The following is a 17,404-nucleotide window of genomic DNA, read 5'->3' on the forward strand; positions in this document are numbered from 1 at the left end:
CCGCATTTCTCAGCAGAGCACACATTTCAATTTTAAGCATGATCAGATTCATTTTCAGATATGTAGCACAGCATTAGAGGGATTTAAGAGACCATAGGAAATGTTTATTTGCTTAACAACTGCTGGTTTTCCAGAGACTTTATAAGTCATTGTACAAACACCTTAATGCTGGTTTTATAAACCTTTCGTATTACAAAATAAGTTTTGATCCAAATTTAAGTTGACAGTGCCCCCTTCACAAACAGAGACAGAACTTAACTTTAAACAACTTAAAGTTGCCCAGTTTCCCTCATCAGCCTTTAAAATCACCTTTCTGTTGTTTTTAGAATATTAAGACGTATTTTAATAGCAGTACATATGCAATCACAGTTAAAACTACCTATTTGAGTCATGTTTTAAGGATTATTTATAACCATTCTTACCTCAAGCCATCTGGTGAAGTACGTTTCCAGTAAAACCAACTGCTGTGTAAAAGAACAACACTAGTCTCTAGTAAATTAAGACTTCATTTTAGAGCAGGATTGAACTAAGTCAGAAACCAGTTCAAAATCCCTTTTCTGAGACAATAAATTTGAGTTTGCAGTACAGCTTTTATGAATTGATCCATTACTCAAACTATTCCTAATCATGGGGATTGTAAGCACTTCTACCTTAAAAGTGAAAAGAGACTACTGGATGCAAAGTTACAGGCTTGAAGGAATCTCAGGGAACCTTTCTGCTCATCTCTGCTCCATACTATAAACAATGAAATAACAGCTCCTTTAAACAAACCAGGGAAAGGTTTCCACAACCCCTGGCTTTGAAAACAATAGCTCTTCAGGAGAGCTCCCACAACCCCTAAATTGCACACTGACGCTCTCTCTTCGTGCCCTGGCTCAAAGAAGAATTCTCCTTTTCCTGGAAAATCAGGAAAGTGTCTCCATCTTAAATAAAAAAATCAAGAGTACAAAGCAGGAATTAATGTTATACTAACATAAGATACTGAAATGAGACAAATTCTGAATTAAAATCTGCCAAGAAGCTTTAAACCACACATGGACATAACTGCATACTCTATAAGTACATGCATACATATTTCTTTTTTAATGTTATACGCAAACTGTTTTCAGGGATGGATAGAAGGTGCAATAAGTGCAAGGAGACAGAAGAGCAGTGTAAATCATGCAAGACAGGAAAACAGAAAGGGACAGCTCAGTTAATTCCACAGTGAACTGAATGATATGTATATAAACCCATCTGGTATTTGCTCTGCTACGGAGCATTCAAAGCCTCCAGTTTTGTTACTCACCAGTTCATCCAAGAGTGCTTGTTTATTCTTCCTTTTCATCATCTGTTGTAGCTGTTCCTCTTTCTGTTCAAGCAGTCGCCTTTGTTCATTTTCCTGTCGTTCTACCTCTAAAGCTTCCTCCAACTCTTCCTGCTCCCGGGTCTGAAATGGAAACATGAGAAATTGACTCTCAGCAATCTTCATCCTTGCATGGACTGAAATCTCTTACAACTTTTCTGCCTATCAGAGGACATAGGGCAGACCAAGCAATGGAAAAGCAGCCAAATTTTACCTTTTAATGGTCATTATGGAAGATGATTCCTACCTTCTCTTGCTGTCCAAAGACAGATTTTCACCTTGCTGCAGTAGAAAAAGTACCCATCTAGATTTTGGCTCTAAGTGATAGAGAATGACAATGGCTTTTCCTTTTATCTTAGCAGTAAAATGAAGGCATCCCTCTTTGCTCCCACACACTCTACTTCTCAAGAGATGTAAGAAAGTGACAAAAAATATAATTTCACAAAACTTTCCCTTGTCACCCTTTTCTAGATCAGCTGCATCTTGCAGCTTGTGTGCAAACTTGTGTTTATCAGTGGCATAGAAGAAGTGTATGAACTAAAACATATTTAAGAATGAACATCTTACAGGTGTAAAGATAAGTGAGGTATTTTTCCTATGACTTGAATAGTACTTGTATGCTACAGAAGTGGAATAGAAACAGCTTACTAGGACAAAGATGACTGCGTTTTTGTTTCAGGATTAACTTCTAAAGATAAAAAAGGCTTTTTAAAACTACTGAGTCAACTGTATTTAAAACTCACAGTAGAACTGAAGAGGGCTGAAAAAGTAACAACCACTGAAAGGGAAAAAAGAAAAAAAGATTCAAGGTGAACAACGTTATACAGAAGAGAGAATCAAAAGAATACCAATCGGAGGAAAAATGGTATAGAACAATTACATACAGAAAACATCTTCCCAAATCTTCCTTCCCCAAAATAATGAAGCAAAGGGAGATCCAAAATAAATGGAGAGAGTACTAAATAAAGTTTAAATGGTCGATTAATCCACTGAAAGGGTTTAAGCAGAACATTACTGCAGCTAAGAGCTTAGAAAAATCTGTTCCTGTAACACAACCCAAAGTTGTACCACAAAGCATAGTGGTGTGACATAGGCCAGAATATGCTGAAAAACATCCTGTTAGCAGGAAGATCAGGGTGCTGGGTCCCAGATGGGCCCAGTTACTCCCTGTTGCAAGAGCTGACAGATCTCAACGCTTGCCACTGAGTCAATGAATGATGCCTTCATTCTGCAAGTAGCAGTGACACTGGTGAACAGAAGGTCAACAAGATGCCTTCTCTTCATGTTCAATGAAAGGAAACAAACAAACAAAAAATAATAAAAAAATCCTCCCATTGCTAACTGAGGTTATTTCGAAGAATTAATACGTCTAGTTAGTTCAGTCAACAGAACTAAGAGCTCAGGGTCTATAAACACTCCAAGCCTCTTCTATGTTTATGCATAAAAACTGCCTGGACTTTGTAATGAAACAAAAGCAAAATTGTAACAAAGTGCTGACAGATCTGAAAAACCAGCTGAGAATAATCAGAGCCAGGAATAAGTAAACTAATATACAAACCTAAACTAGATCGGGCTACAGCAATAACAGAAGAACGAGTCAGATAAAATTCTTTCTGAAAGGAAGACCAAACAAAACAATAATAACAAAAGGGCTCAACAGGCAGCAAGGGTTGTGTCAAGCTTAAAGTTAGTCTAGACACAGTTCCACAATCTGAAGAAATAAAGATGATCATGGTGAAGGCCTGGGGCAAAGTCAAAACAAAAGAAGAGATAAAATGATGTGCTACTTGATCGCTACTGATTTTTAATTTCTTGTATGACAGTGCTACAAGAGAAAAACAACCTTAGGAACACTCATGTCAACATATTTCCAGTGGAGATGAGAAAAACTGCTGAGGTCTCTGGTCCAGTATGGTTTTCAACTTTGGTCCTTTCTGCCTGCCAAACAAAAATTCAAACTGGAACAGGATAAGGGTTAAAATAAATAAGTAAATAAAATAGCATGTATCAAGAGTGATGGAAAATATCAATGTTTCCTCAGAAGCAAAACAGGACAGTAGACACTTATTTGTCAGTCCAGGAACTAAGGGACAAAGACTGACCATAAGAAGTTTAGGCTTGAAGTTACAACATCTTTTCCCATTCAAGGAGAAAAGGCATTCTAAAATCTGCTATGAAGAACTAGAGGGGGGAAAAAAAAAAAAGTATCATTTCAGCTTTCAGGAGAGGGGTAAATTAATGGGCAAGATCGTGCGTTTTTGTAATAGCAACTGTGTGAAGTCTATTATTTAGTTTCAGTTGTTCAAAAATAAAAGAATCCAGACTTACAGGAGACCTGCAGACATGCAGACTTGCCCAGCTTCCACAAGACAGCCTCTACCACAGCAAGTCCATTCAGTAGAGGAAACAGAAGACCCAGAGGGCTTAGGTGTGTACAGAGTATTACTGTGGTGCTTGATGTGATCACACTGCTAGTGCAAGTCAAGTACATGAACAGGAAGATGGGCAGCAGGTAAAGCACACTATTCTTATGGCAATGCTAGAGGTTGTGCCTACATTGTAAAATAAGAGCCAAATACTTGCAAGGTCTCTTCCAGCTCTGAAGCAAAGGATATCGCACAGTGTCACACACAGGATAACAGATCAGAGAGATGGTCCCCTAGGGAAATTTCCTTGCCTTTAAGAGGAAGAGGTTCAAACAAACATTTTTCAGATTCCAGTCTCCTCCTGTGAAATCCTAGCGCTAAAGAAATCACTGGGAATTTTGCCACAGACTTCAGGGGAGTGAGGATTTCACCCCTACTGATTTGAAAGTCAGTCCTTAGTGCGACTGGAATACAAACACAAAACCTTGTTAAGTCACACTCTGGGCAGACATTTTCCTTCAAGAACCAATAAAAATGTGTATTTTTATACTGAACAAGTACTTAACAGATTAAACTTTTCTTACAGAAGTAAATGTTTGAAAGTTTATTTTTAAAGAACAAAATGATATCTGAGCCATATTTTAGCAAATGCATCTTCAAAGAACTGTGTGTTTTGCATATAGATCATATATACAATGCTCCCGATGTTACTGTTATCAGCTCTTGAACAAAAGTTTAAATGTTTGTTTCAACATCTTTCATTTTAAATTTTGCATAAGCCAGACCTGTGCTTTCCTTCAGTTTTACAGTTCTCTCTTGGGAGCTTCATAATGTCTGCATCTGGATTCTTTTTAGCATTCAGATGAGAAAGGAGCGATTGTCCTAGTATAGGAATGAAGTTGGTCTCTCCTGGATATTGTCCAATGAGACTGCCAGCACAATGTAGTGGTGATGTATTAAATGCAGACTTCACTGCCGGTCCCTCTTTTTAAATGCTTTCCAAAATAAAGGATAATTGCATTTCAACTATCAATTTCATCTCTTTAAGCAGCACTAAGTATCATTATCACAGAATATTAGCATATTGCAGTTTTTGAATACAAAGTGAAGTATGCATAGTGTTTTGGCTTGCTTTTAAGATACTTTAGAAAGTATGTCGCTTTGAAAATCCTTTAATTCTTCTGCTAATGAATAAGAATTGTAAGGGAGAGGAGAAGTTAAACTAACCAGTTTTATCTTGTTTTTCTGAATGACTTCTTTGTTATCCTTCTGGTACAGCTCCATTTTCCTTTTGGTGTTCTCCAAATCCACATTGTTAGTCAAGTTAAACACTGCATAAATATTGGAAAGACATAAAGTAAAAGTATTAGGTCAGCATGCATTTCTATCACAAAGAAATACTATTCTTGTGTATGCACTCCATCACTTCCAGCAACAGACACAAACATCACAATAACAGAACTTAGATATGCCTTGCAGAGCAAGATGCAGCTCGCTAAGTCCCTGCAAACTTCAACAGAAGCCAATAGAGTTTCTTTAGGTTTATACATCTGTACTAGAGACAGGTCTGAATCTTGCACCTTACTTTATGAAACTGATAATGATGCATGTGAATTATCATGATATTGTCAGTAATGGATTGAGTTTTTTAAGTAGCAGTTGCAGCTATGTTCCAGTTAAATGACATTAGCTAGTTAACCAGTTCCAGCTAGATGAAGTTTGACTAAAAACATACATATTAAGGCAAGGTTAGAAATTAAGTTGTTCCATTTCATAAGATTATCTAATGCATAAAGACTACAGAGATTATCGGATCAATTTCACAATTCGATGAGTTAAAAGGCACCAGTGTACAATGACCTTTACCATGAAGAATCTGCAGATGCATCCAGATTAATTGGTTAAAATGCCATTCTTTCAATGCCTCTTGATAGTGACAGGCCAGATCTCACGTAATTACGAGCAAGCAGAGTTGGCCAGCAAGCTCCACAGCACGGAATACACCTCAGGAATTGATTGGTTTCTATAATCAACAGCTTAAAAGATAGTTTGGATGACCAGTAATTCAATACAGTGCCTGAGTCTTTCACCTCTGGGTCTCTAGTTCAATTGTGGGTGAAGTGAATTCCAACGGAAAGCCATTATCACTGGGAAGTCACCCAGTGTTTGATATCAAGAGTGGATGCCAGTCCACAGCCCTAAAGGTTGTGAAGACTATAAATGTACAGCATTCTTCCCAAAGATCTCTAAGAGCTTTGTCACAAATCTACTGTAAGCTTACAAGAGCAGCAGAGAAATTTACACAGCACTGATGAATCCCTTCCAAAAGAATAACAGCACAGCAATTGCACAAACAATCAGCAAGGGAAGGAGTTGCAGTGAAAACGCCAACACAGGAACTGGAAGATTTTTATTTAGTTCTCTGTTCCTAGTCTTCTCAAGTGACTAGAGCTAACTGAACCCTGTGCACGGGTACCACTGCAAAATCATTTGTGTAAACGAGCCTGAGAGAAATAGAAGGAGAAAGAATGATATCTGTGTTGCTTCCCATCAGAACAGCACACATCTCAGTTTGGTAAAGATTAACATCCCTTACTGTTTTCTTCTCTCCATAGGTAATGTGGCAGAAATTAACTTTCAGGAGGGCTATAAGATAAACCAGCAATAACCTAGACTGGCAAGACCGTTGAGAGCAATTAGAGAAACAGAAAAATGAGGAGATTTCTGTTAGATTTTATGAGGAAGTTCTTTACTCAGAGGGCAGTAAGGCACTGCTGCCCAGAGAAGTGGTCGGTGCCCATCCCTGGAGGTGCCCAAGGCCAGGCTGGATGGGGCCCTGGGCAGCCTGAGCCGATGGGTGGCAACTAGCCCACAGCATGGCGTTGGAGCTGCATGGACTTTAAGGTCCCTTTTAACCTAATCAGTCTGTGATTCTATGAAATCAAAGCAAGAGATTAATTAATGGGGGTAGATGGGGGAGATCTGCAGCGTGAGAGTCACTGGCTACTGCTGGACTAACCCAGCAGTACAGACTACACTTCTCCCAGGCACAGGAGCTGCCTCTCCCCTTGTTCTGACTGCAGGATTCCGGGTGCTCCATGGTGCCTGCAGAAACCTTCCAGTAACCTGAACTGGCTCAGTACAGGCAATAGACAAGTGCCAGAGATGGTGTAAGGGAAGTAACAGAAATGTAAGAACACTCTCTCCAGGAGTACAGAACACTACTTCTATCAGAAGCATTCAGTCTTTCCTTGAACCACAGCAAAAAGGGTTAGGCAGGATATAGTTGAAAAAATCCACAACCTTAAACAAACAAACAGAATGCTGTATTTATTATTTTTTCTCCTTTTCTAAGGGGACCTACATTTTAATTCAGTCTGGCTCCTGATAAGCAAGAACTCTTGCAGCCCTGCCCCAGCCTCCTCACTTCAGGAGGGATCTGAGAAGCAGGCTGGTTTTGTGGGCTAAGCATTTGATTGGGAATCAAAACCTGGGCTCAATTTCCAGCTTTGCTGCTGTTCCAGGGCAGATCACTTGACCTCCACACTGGAGGTCTCCTATATATGAGAACCATAAGCAGGAGGATAAAGCTTTCTTTCTCCTGGACATATTCTGCTGTGTCTCCTTACTACAGCTCCACGTAGCACCTATCTCAGGGTCTTGAGCTCACCTCAGGTGGAGCCCTGGACAACCACAAACCAACACAACCACAAATCAACACATTGCTCTGGGAGCTCTTTGACTTTCAAAGTTCAGCTCCTTGGGTTCTGGAAGCAAATTACTGATTTCAATGTATTTTTCCCACTCCAAAAGGGTTATAAGAACAGTTCCAGTTTCTTATTGCAATTACATATTGCTTTCCAGATCTGGCAGCATTTCCTTAATAAAGCACACTATTTCAGTTTAAGTTTTTATTATTTTAGGGAAGATTTGACCTCCAGTTTCTAATCTACAGTCCCCAGCTGACAAGCTGCTTCACATTTGAGTATTACAGCACAGAAGAATGGTCATGTGAAAATGCTGGCATACAATCAGATCAAGGCTCTGCAATGACAGCAGCTGCACGGGAATGTCAGCACTTCCTACAACTTAAATCCACACACCAGCTCTGTAAACTTTTCAATGACGACACAAGAAAGAAATAGCACATGAGCCATGCTGTGCTAGCAAGATGCCCAGATGCCACCTTCAGGTGCAAGAGAAGGAACAAGATGAGATGCCAAAATGCCTCAGGCTCCTGAACATCTTGGTTGTTCCTCTAAAAATAATCCAGCAATAAGCAGATGACCTAGGTTTTGCAAGTATTGCTGCTTGAAACATTCAAGTGGGCTTTTTTTGTTTGTTTTCTTCCTCAGTTATTAATGGATTCAACAACACACAATCTCAGTTTGTGAAACACCAAACATAAGATTTAAAACTCACATCAGGTAAGAAAGCCAATGTTAGACACATGCAGATTACTGCCTTTATTTATAACTACTTACAAAAGTGAGTAATCTTTATACTTTCTATCACCTTATATCACCTTGCAGCAAAGTGCTGTGTTTATTTCTCCATCTGCCTCCCTGTGGTGGTTGGAAACCATGGGAAGAATTCTGTCTGCAACCAAATCTCCTTGCACCGATACTTCTCTGCCTGTCTTACTCTACTTTGTCACCTGAGGACACAGTAGGGCAGCAATCAGAAAGATTCGTACCTCCTATTCCCTCAAAGACCAGAGCAGATCTCTCCTACTAAACAGTGTCACTGAGGAGAAGCATCATCTTGGTCCCAGTCACCCTTAGCTGTTGCTCCTCAACACCAAGGGTCCTCATTTCAACACTTAACATACTGGAGATTTACGTTTTATTGCAACAGTGTGAAGACCTGGTTGTGTCTATACCAAGATCAGCATCAACAGCTGTCCTTGAATAAATGAAAAGAATATCCTCCCTCCTACATAATCATCCTAGCAGCAAAACAAATGGAGCTCTCTGACACTTCGCAGTTATCAGTGACCAACCTGTCAGCCTAAATACTTTCCAACATATTTTCTAATTTATTTTTCATGGGCTTCAAACATCTCTTCATCAATAATCACAGAATGTAGAACTCTTGCCATTTTATTCCTATAATCACAATAGTCAGATTCATTTTATAAGGGGGACCATTACTTCCTTCTCTTCTCCTATGCCCCCACCACTATTTACCTAGCATTTAAAAGCCAGCAAATATCAAAGAACACAGTAACTAATACTCAGCATCTTACCTTCTACACATATAGGACTACACTGCATTGTTTGATTTGGTTTTATTTGCATTTTGTCAGAAATTTATTTTTAAACTTAATTCTTCCAAATGTTCCTTTTAAAAAAAAAAAAGACAGCAAAAATTATAGAACTAGAACAGAAAGAGACTAAAAAAAAAAAAAAACACCCTGACTCACATGCTGCATCTCCCCTGAAAAAATACTGGTGCAGGTCTGAATATGACTGGCAAAGCAGATGGCTAGTTTGAAAAGGTTTCAAAGAGAAGACATTTATTTTTGTCTGTGTTAAAATATAGCATAAGCTGATATAAGAGGTCTGAAACCCTTTAGGGAAAAGAAACAGAAGCTGTTTTGTATGCAACAATTATTTATCTACTTATCCATCTCACACTGGTTCATTTATAAATTGACTTGCCTTGAGACATCTGTTGAAGTACAACAGGAAGACTATTGTGTTTTCCTGAAACTTTTCATTCTATTTAGGTAAAATTTCTTCCTTTGGAAATTCAGCCTCTGCAGGGAGATTTTCACTGCTTTTTAAAAAGTAACATTTATTCCGCAGTTCTATAACAAATGGGAAAGTATCTTCTTGTTATAAAAAGAACTCAAGATTTGAGCCAAAACTTTGGATTACATGGAACAGTAAGTTGCCCAGAGATGCAGCACTGCGTGTATGTCACTCCACTGCAGAACTTCAAATTCGATCCATCAAAATATCCTTGTTTTAAGTCTGAGATATTGAAAACTATCTGAGATTTCTCCTCCTAAAAGAGACACCAATGTTACCATGTTGAAATATTTGTTATTCAAATGTTAGGCTCACTGCCTCTCTGGTGAGACAGCAGGTGATTAGTTTAATGACCTACAAAGTCAGTTCCTGTACTGGCCCTTTTTTCCTCATCTACAATCCTCTTAAAATTTTCACCTTCCATTCTCTGTACTTCTAGCTGACCCCAGCTAGTAGGAAAATGGCCACACATCCAACTCTTTTCTGAAAGAGGAATTTGTGGATTAAGGAAAATATCGGTCCTGCTATAAAGAATATTCCTCCTATCCAACTACCAAGAACTCCTCCATGACCACCTTTGTAAATAGCCAGCTAGAGGCTGAGAATGGCAGAAGTGCTTTGGGCAGAGCACTCGAAGTATAGACACGACCACATCCCCAGTTTGCAGAGGGAGAACAGAGCTGCTTTGGCACCTTTGCTTGGTGCTTTCCATCTCTGGGCAAACCTGTGGGGCCTCACCCTTTCATGAGGATGGGAGCAGTTTGGTGGTAGAGGAGACAGGCAAAATCTTAAGAGGTCTCTTTCCACCAACATTACTACCAAAGAAAAATAAATAAATAAATAAATAAAATAAAATCAGGAAAACCAAAATGCAAAATTAAGCCAGAAAAAAAATACTAGTTAGGCATTATTAGACATTTGTTTATTTTCAGTTGTCTTTGCTTGTGACAATTTTCCAGAAAAACACTTTGTTATAGAATTGAATTATTAGAGTCACTAATCCCCATCAGGTCCAAGAAGGATTGCTTTGGCTGGAACAGCATGATACTGAAAATTGAAATTCAGTTTAGATGAGATGACTGAAACTGATCTTTGATAAAGCCACCCTATTTCATATTAGGTTCCTCCCATTTTTAGCAACAGCAGCACCATCTTTTTATACTCAGAAGAAAACCCTCAAACAATAAGCAACATAACCTACACACAGTCATAGGTAATAAAATCCTGTCTCCCCACGGATCACCTGTTAGATAAATGTTCTGAGCAAACAAGTCACCAGGCAGCTGCTATTGCACAAAGTCTCAGAGAAGTAATGAGATCCTGGAATCCAAGGGGCTCAAACACAGAAGCCTCCTTCTAACACAAATGTACTGAATGTTTTAAACAGCAATAATAGCTATTAGCAGTTGTGTTGTGGTAATGCCTAGAGGCCTCATTCAGGTATCAGGAGAGCAGTGCCAAGCAGTGTGTACACACAGGATAGGAGGCGGGCCCTGCTTTGGAAAGCTGACACACCTGGTTTTCAAGAACTGGCTGTGAAGATGCCCTGGGGAAGAAGAAAATCTTGTAGAAAGCACAAGGAAAGTTTGCATGATGTCCAGAGAGCGCAGCCCTGGTGGCAAACTCTAAGGTTTAACCTTGGCCCTCCCAGCAGAAGGACACAGACCTGACTTATTTCAGTTGCACGCATTGCTCCAAACGATATCTTTTAACCTTTTCACTTCATTATTACTCCTAATGTTCTAAGTTCTAATGACATCTAACTGTTAGCAATGTTACCAAATCGTCCAGCTGATTTTTCTTCTGGAGAAAGCTTGCATTAAAATGTGGTTTCTATTTTAAAGCCTTGTATAACACATTTTAGCCCAAAGCATTATTTAGTGGCTACATTCTAAACCACTAAAAATTTGCTTTTTATAACACCAATCTGAAGATATGACTACCCTCGTGTTTGACCTTTTCCCCCCACCTCTTTTGCTGTACCACCCAACGCTTTTCTTTAAATAGCAAAGTTTGTAGTTATAATACTCCTGATACAAAGGGGGAAATGTGCTTCAAGTGAGGCCATACATCAATCAATGCAATAAACCAGTGCGGTAACTACAAATGCTGGAGATGATCTACCTGAAACATTTGGAAAAGCTATCAGAATCCTGCCACGGTCACACAAGCATACTTACACAGGATGTTTACATATTTTCTCCGCCAAGCACTACTTTATCTGAAACCCCCTCACATCTTAAGAATCAAAACTTACCAGCGAAGAGCAAACAGGGTAAAGCTGTGCTTTTTAGCACATTGATCTTCTCACAGAAAAACTGGAAAATTTGGGGCAGGAGAAAGAAAGGGGAAGATCTGGTTCTCTGCACCCTAGCTTCCCAACCTGGCAGCTCTAACAATCACCAGCAGCCACTGCCAACCTGCCATACATTGGCCCCATGAGGCAGAGCTTTGCTCCGCATGACTACACTCTTTCTTTCCCTTCCCACAGCCCAGTTTCCCACGTGCACAGACGAGCAGGGAATTCACATATACAAAGAAAAAGGAAATAACTACTCTTACCAGTTAAATCTAAAATACCCATAGAGTTGCAGGCGCCTTTAATACATTGTTCTGCCATGTCACACACAACATGCCCTAAAAAATGCTGAATAAGTAACACTACGGCTGCGTATCAAACAGCAGTCAGTTGGAGAGTTCTGCTCAGGAACACAGGCAGGACACTGGGGAGATGACAACAATCAATGAAGCCTGAAAGCAAGATGTGTCTATGGGAACAAACGGGGCTTGAATTCTTGTTGGATGCATTCCTGAATCTAACAAGCCCTCTGGATTCTGGATCTACAGTACATTAGTAGATCATAAATTACTCCTGTAACTGGGAAGATTAAGAGCCTTTTGACTGCATCCCTTCCTTCCTCAAACAACCCTGGCTGCAGGAAGGAGGTATTTCATCTTTCTAGACCTTTCAGGTGTTTTAGGTGTCCTGCTCCAGCAACTAACTTCAATTCCTGGCATGCATTTACTGAGCTCCTACGTGGTATGTCTGTAATTGTGCTGGTCCTGCAAACAAGTTCACTCTTCTTCACAAGGTTACGAGGATCAGCTGCAAGTTCTGTTGCTTCTAAAGCAAATTGCTATCAGAGGCTCCGGAATCATCTGAAATTTAACCACCTAATCCCAAGAGCTGGGGAATCATCACATGCTGCACAAATTGACAAGGTTCTGGAGTTTTCAGGCAAAACTTCAGCTCTCTTGTTGCAGGTACCAAAATATCACATAAAGCAGTAAGTGGGAAACATGTACTTAAAACTACATAAATACAAAGCAGTTTCCCTTTCTGTGTGTGCAGAGACTCTTCCAGAATCCTCTGGCTAAGCTGTAATCATTCTTTCTATTCACCCTCTCCTTCCTCTACACCATCCAAAACATATACAAACAGAACTACACCCACATTGTCTCCTCCAGATATTTGGACCCATATGAGTGTGCTTGGTGTTTCCCAGCCACACGATTTAGCTCTCCAGCCTCAGCCTTCTTATGCCAACAAAAACATGACACATCACTCACAGCAGTAAGTGTACTGGATATGTTTCTACAAAATGCCTTCGTACAAAAAGGAGCAAGGGCTCCTTTGAAAAACAGCATCTCCATGACTTCCTTCAAATGGCATTCACTGCCTTTTCTGCACATTTTAAGCCACCTCTTCATCCTCCAGGATAGAAAAAAGAACAGTCTATAAAACCAAGAAGCAAACCATTTAGGAGTCTCTCCTTTGAACACATCCATGTTTTTCTAAGCAAAATCCATCACTCCACCATAAATCACAAGTCACCCTAACTAAGAAAAAAAATAAACTCTGTTGATAACATAGGCCCCTTCCAAAGGGCAAAGTTCTACTTCAACTAAACCAAAGAAAAAGAAATCAACGTCTGTTCCTAAACCTTCTTCTTCTGCACAGCAACACAAAATGCTACCACAGTGGTATGTAAGGTCATCAGCTTCAAAGCAGCTTCAACTACTGTAACTTGCAGAAGCAAAACTGATGAAAGACACCATATGGCTTCTGTCATGGTAGATAAAGCTAATGGAGGCGTATAATGAAAATTTCAATTTCTCTTCTGTTTAATCTTTCCCTGTGCAGCCCCGACAACCGCTTGCAAGCCCTCCTTTTCTAGCTATAAAGACTACTTCCACTTTGAATTGTGTTTTTCCTTTGGAAGATAAAATGTTTTACTTCACAACGCCCTACAGTTCAGCAAATATGGTTAAAATATACAGGAAAAAAAGTAATTAGATAAACATCTGATACTATAATAAATCCTATTACAGGAACCCAACTTAGACATTCTCATAGGCAGCTTGTCAAGATAAAGGTCTATGGTCTCATGAGCACAGCACATCAAAGATGCAAGCATAAAGACTTACCAATTTCTTCTATTTCTTCCAGGAAATCATTATATTCACTTAGGCTGGGAAAGTCATCCTCTCTTTTATTGTATCTTTGAGAAAGGAGAAACAATCGTTTATTTAATGCACACAGATGAAATTTCAATTCAGCAAGGCTCTTGCTGCAAGCATATTAAGTATTGACCTAGTTTTATCAACAGTGTTCTTTGTCGCTCCCACAACGGACCAACGTACAGAGTCTTTAAAATGAGACAGAAGTGCTTGGAAAGGAGACAGTCTGGTACAAATCAGTGCTATCTTTCCCTACTATTTGTAGGCTCCTTTTTCAGCAGTTCAGGTAAACAGAAGCATAAAACCTAGTTCATTGTTATTCCAAGCCAACCTGTCATCATGAAAAACCTGCTAAAGGCAGAAACAACAGCAACACCCACAAGAAAACTTTTTTTGTACAAGTATCGGAAAAGAGAGTTGGGCTTTTTGCCAACAGAAGAAAGCTTATGTCAGCAGCAAACTCAAAGTGCTACATGATTATCTTACTCCATATCAATAGATCCTTCCAGAACTCATTTATCCAACTCTTTGTAGCTGGAAAAAGGGACAACAGTCTGGCTAGAACACGGACAAGCTCTCAAAAATCAAGATACGTAGGCTTTCACAAAAAAATATAGATTCTGCCTGCTCTGCAGCAGAGCAAGACACATGACACCTAGAAATACAAAAATCAAATTCTGAGAACTCAGGCACAATTCCAATTTGGAGGGGGTTTTTTTTTCTGTCTACTAAAAATTAATCTGGCAAATCCAAGCAGGCCAAGTATTTTACAACATTTTCTGTTCTAACTATGCTTCTTTTTGTCTTTAGTCAACCAAGTTGACTTTATTCCAATTTAACTTTTGTTAGCTTCAGTAGACTTTATAATCAAACCTCAAAATTATTACTTTCCACATCAGCATCTTGGTATTCAGTGAAGCAATTTTCCTACATCTCAGCAATATCATAAGATTCATTTAGTCCAAGTCTTCACTAAATCTTAGACAAAGGCTGCCAAGCTTTACCTGTGTGTTCCCTCTTGCACACCTCTGTCCAAGTTTGCTACATTCCATCAGCCTTTCTTTCAGCACTCATCAAGTGCTTTTTCCTTGTAAAATATTGTTTCATGGCCACAAGACATGAGATACAACTTGAGATGCAATTTATCTCAACTCCAAGAGCTCTCAAATCCACATGATTGTCTCACAACACAATGCTTGTAAGCAATGGTTTCCGCTAACAATTGCTGTGTGGAAAACAATGTGAACACAGCCTCTCTTTTGCCCATTTTCATTTGGAAGGGAACTAGCCTTCAGTTCTCCAAACAGGTCCCCAGGCAACAAAACAATCCAGGTCCTAATTCTGCCCCACTCCCATGTTCACCCCCTCAAAGGGAAAGCAGCTGTGGTCCTCAGCATGAAATCATCTCCATTTGGGAGGCAGGTCTTTGCCAAATACCCCACACAGAAACACCCAACATTTTCTAACGCTAAGCAGGAATTCCTCCAGGCTAAGTTGAGACTTCATTCCTCAGTCGTTGCACAAAGTCAGATTCTCTGTAATCACTCAACGTTAAATGGAGTCAAGTTAAGTTGTGGTGTTGGGTTTTAAGAGTTTTTATTGGTTTGTTTTTGAATAGCTACTGGAAAAATAAGACAATTTTTCAAAATAGGAGCCATGAAACAGATCCATATTCTGGTCTTTTAACTGGTGACACTCACATTTTCAGCACTTTCTTACGAATTTCCACTTCCTTGTCAACAGCAGGATCGTCGAAGAGCTGTACCCTGAAGTTACTCTTCCGCAGCGGTGTATCGCACTCATGGCAGTTCCCAGCCCCTCTCACGAACAGCAGCTCCACGCAGCTCTCACATCTGAGGGAGAAGGATGTAGAGGCACATACACGTTAAATTGTAAATGAAAGACTTGATGGACTCCCTTTTTTATTGCACACACTCTCTAAACAAGCACCACATCTCCCCTTTCTTTCACTTTTTGCACACTGTCACTTCAAATTCTGCTGTTCTTCCCAAAGCACCCAACACCGTGCACAAAAGCAAGGGTTCTGCACCATGCCTGGAAGGAAACAACCTCAGCAGCACAAAGGCATTCACTCACCCTGCCCAAACAACTTCACCTCTTTGCTGAGCCTGAAAACTAATCCAAACACAATGATGGGTTTTGTGTCACGAGGAAGTTTGTTTATTGATACCAAACTCATTTCACACGAAGCAGGCTGCTATATCCTTATTTACTCTGAGCACTACCTTGCCACACAAAAAGCCCCGTTTATTTTCTCAGCACGAGGGGGGATCCCAGATCCTGCCCAGAGCCTTCCCTAACCCTAACCCTTACCAGCATTACTGTGGAGGAACTACTGCAAATACCCAGCTGAACTCCAGCCCAATACGAAGAAAGGAACCCAAAAGAATCCCTATACCATTTTTACCTGTGCCCAACGTTCTGCACCTCTCCCACACTTTCTGTTAATACTTTCAAAATTGCATGTAAATAAGTGCCTTACAGAGGTGCAAAACAATAAAAAATACCCTTCGGGCTTTATTTCTTCTATCTTAATGGAGATTTCAGATTTTAGCATGACAGTAACTAGCATGTCAGCGGGCATTTAAGAAAGGAAGAGCACACTAGGAGCTAAGTTACTGTATAAAAAGTACTTGGGTATGAATAAGTGCAAATTTCTAGCAGAGGACAACACCTGCTGCAGTCATTTCCTACTGCCAAGGGGGGTAAGGGGAGTCTATTTATAACCTGGGCATATTGAAGCCAAGACAGTCGTACATTAAGGGCTGTGCTGTGCCTTCAACTCAGCACAAAATCTAAACAAGTTAAGGGAAGCAGTACTGACGTGGCTGCAAAGGATCTTAAACAGAACTTCCACCCCGTGGACCAGCTCCTAACTAGACTGGTTCCAGTACACACAGAGGCAGAGCTGACTACTACCAACCAGTTTTGCTCAGCTGCTGTTTGGGAGATTAGAAAGTGTAAAACAAACGTGATTGTATCCAACAATTTAAAAAAAAAAAAAAAAGTGCAATTTTGTTTGTTAACAGGAGTAGAACTCCAGCTCTGTAATGCATCTTGCAGCTGACTGCACTAAAGAGCAAATGTTGGATTTACCTCGAGATTTTCCTGCTCTGGCATTCCTCTGGTTAGAGAAACAAATGCATTTAAAAACACTTTAGCTGGGAAAGGGAAAAGCAAACCTTTCAGCAAGCTATGTCTGAAAGTCAGAAGTTACGAGGACATGAGCTCAGGCTGCTTTAGGGAGGTATTTTAACTCCCTGTTAAGCAACACTAAATGGAAGAGAGGAAAGGCTCCTTCTCCTTCCCACAACTGGCCCATGCCTGCAGCAGCCCTGCACACAAGGACAGTTTCACTGTCTCCTGCATTCTGGCAGCCAGTGCTGTTTGTACACCTTTCAACACAGCAACCACAGCACTTGGAAAGAAAAAAAAAAGAAAAAAAAAAAAACCAA

General features: G+C 39.9%; 1 protein-coding gene across 3 annotated transcripts in view; it reads right to left on the bottom strand.

Moving 5' to 3' along the window:
* Positions 1 to 17,404, bottom strand: part of MNAT1 (MNAT1 component of CDK activating kinase) — a 115,690-nt gene that overhangs the window by 68,841 nt on the left and 29,445 nt on the right. For all 3 annotated transcript variants that reach the window (XM_003206785.4, XM_010712062.3, XM_031553726.1), the window contains exons 2-5: positions 15,629 to 15,781; positions 13,896 to 13,969; positions 4,939 to 5,042; positions 1,289 to 1,429 (exon numbers count right to left, since the gene is read on the bottom strand). In XM_003206785.4, coding sequence (XP_003206833.2) covers positions 1,289 to 1,429; positions 4,939 to 5,042; positions 13,896 to 13,969; positions 15,629 to 15,781 — 472 coding nt within the window. The remainder of the gene's footprint in view (positions 1 to 1,288; positions 1,430 to 4,938; positions 5,043 to 13,895; positions 13,970 to 15,628; positions 15,782 to 17,404) is intronic.

This window comes from Meleagris gallopavo, chromosome 5 (genome assembly GCF_000146605.3).
Source record: "Meleagris gallopavo isolate NT-WF06-2002-E0010 breed Aviagen turkey brand Nicholas breeding stock chromosome 5, Turkey_5.1, whole genome shotgun sequence".
NCBI lineage: Eukaryota > Metazoa > Chordata > Aves > Galliformes > Phasianidae > Meleagris > Meleagris gallopavo.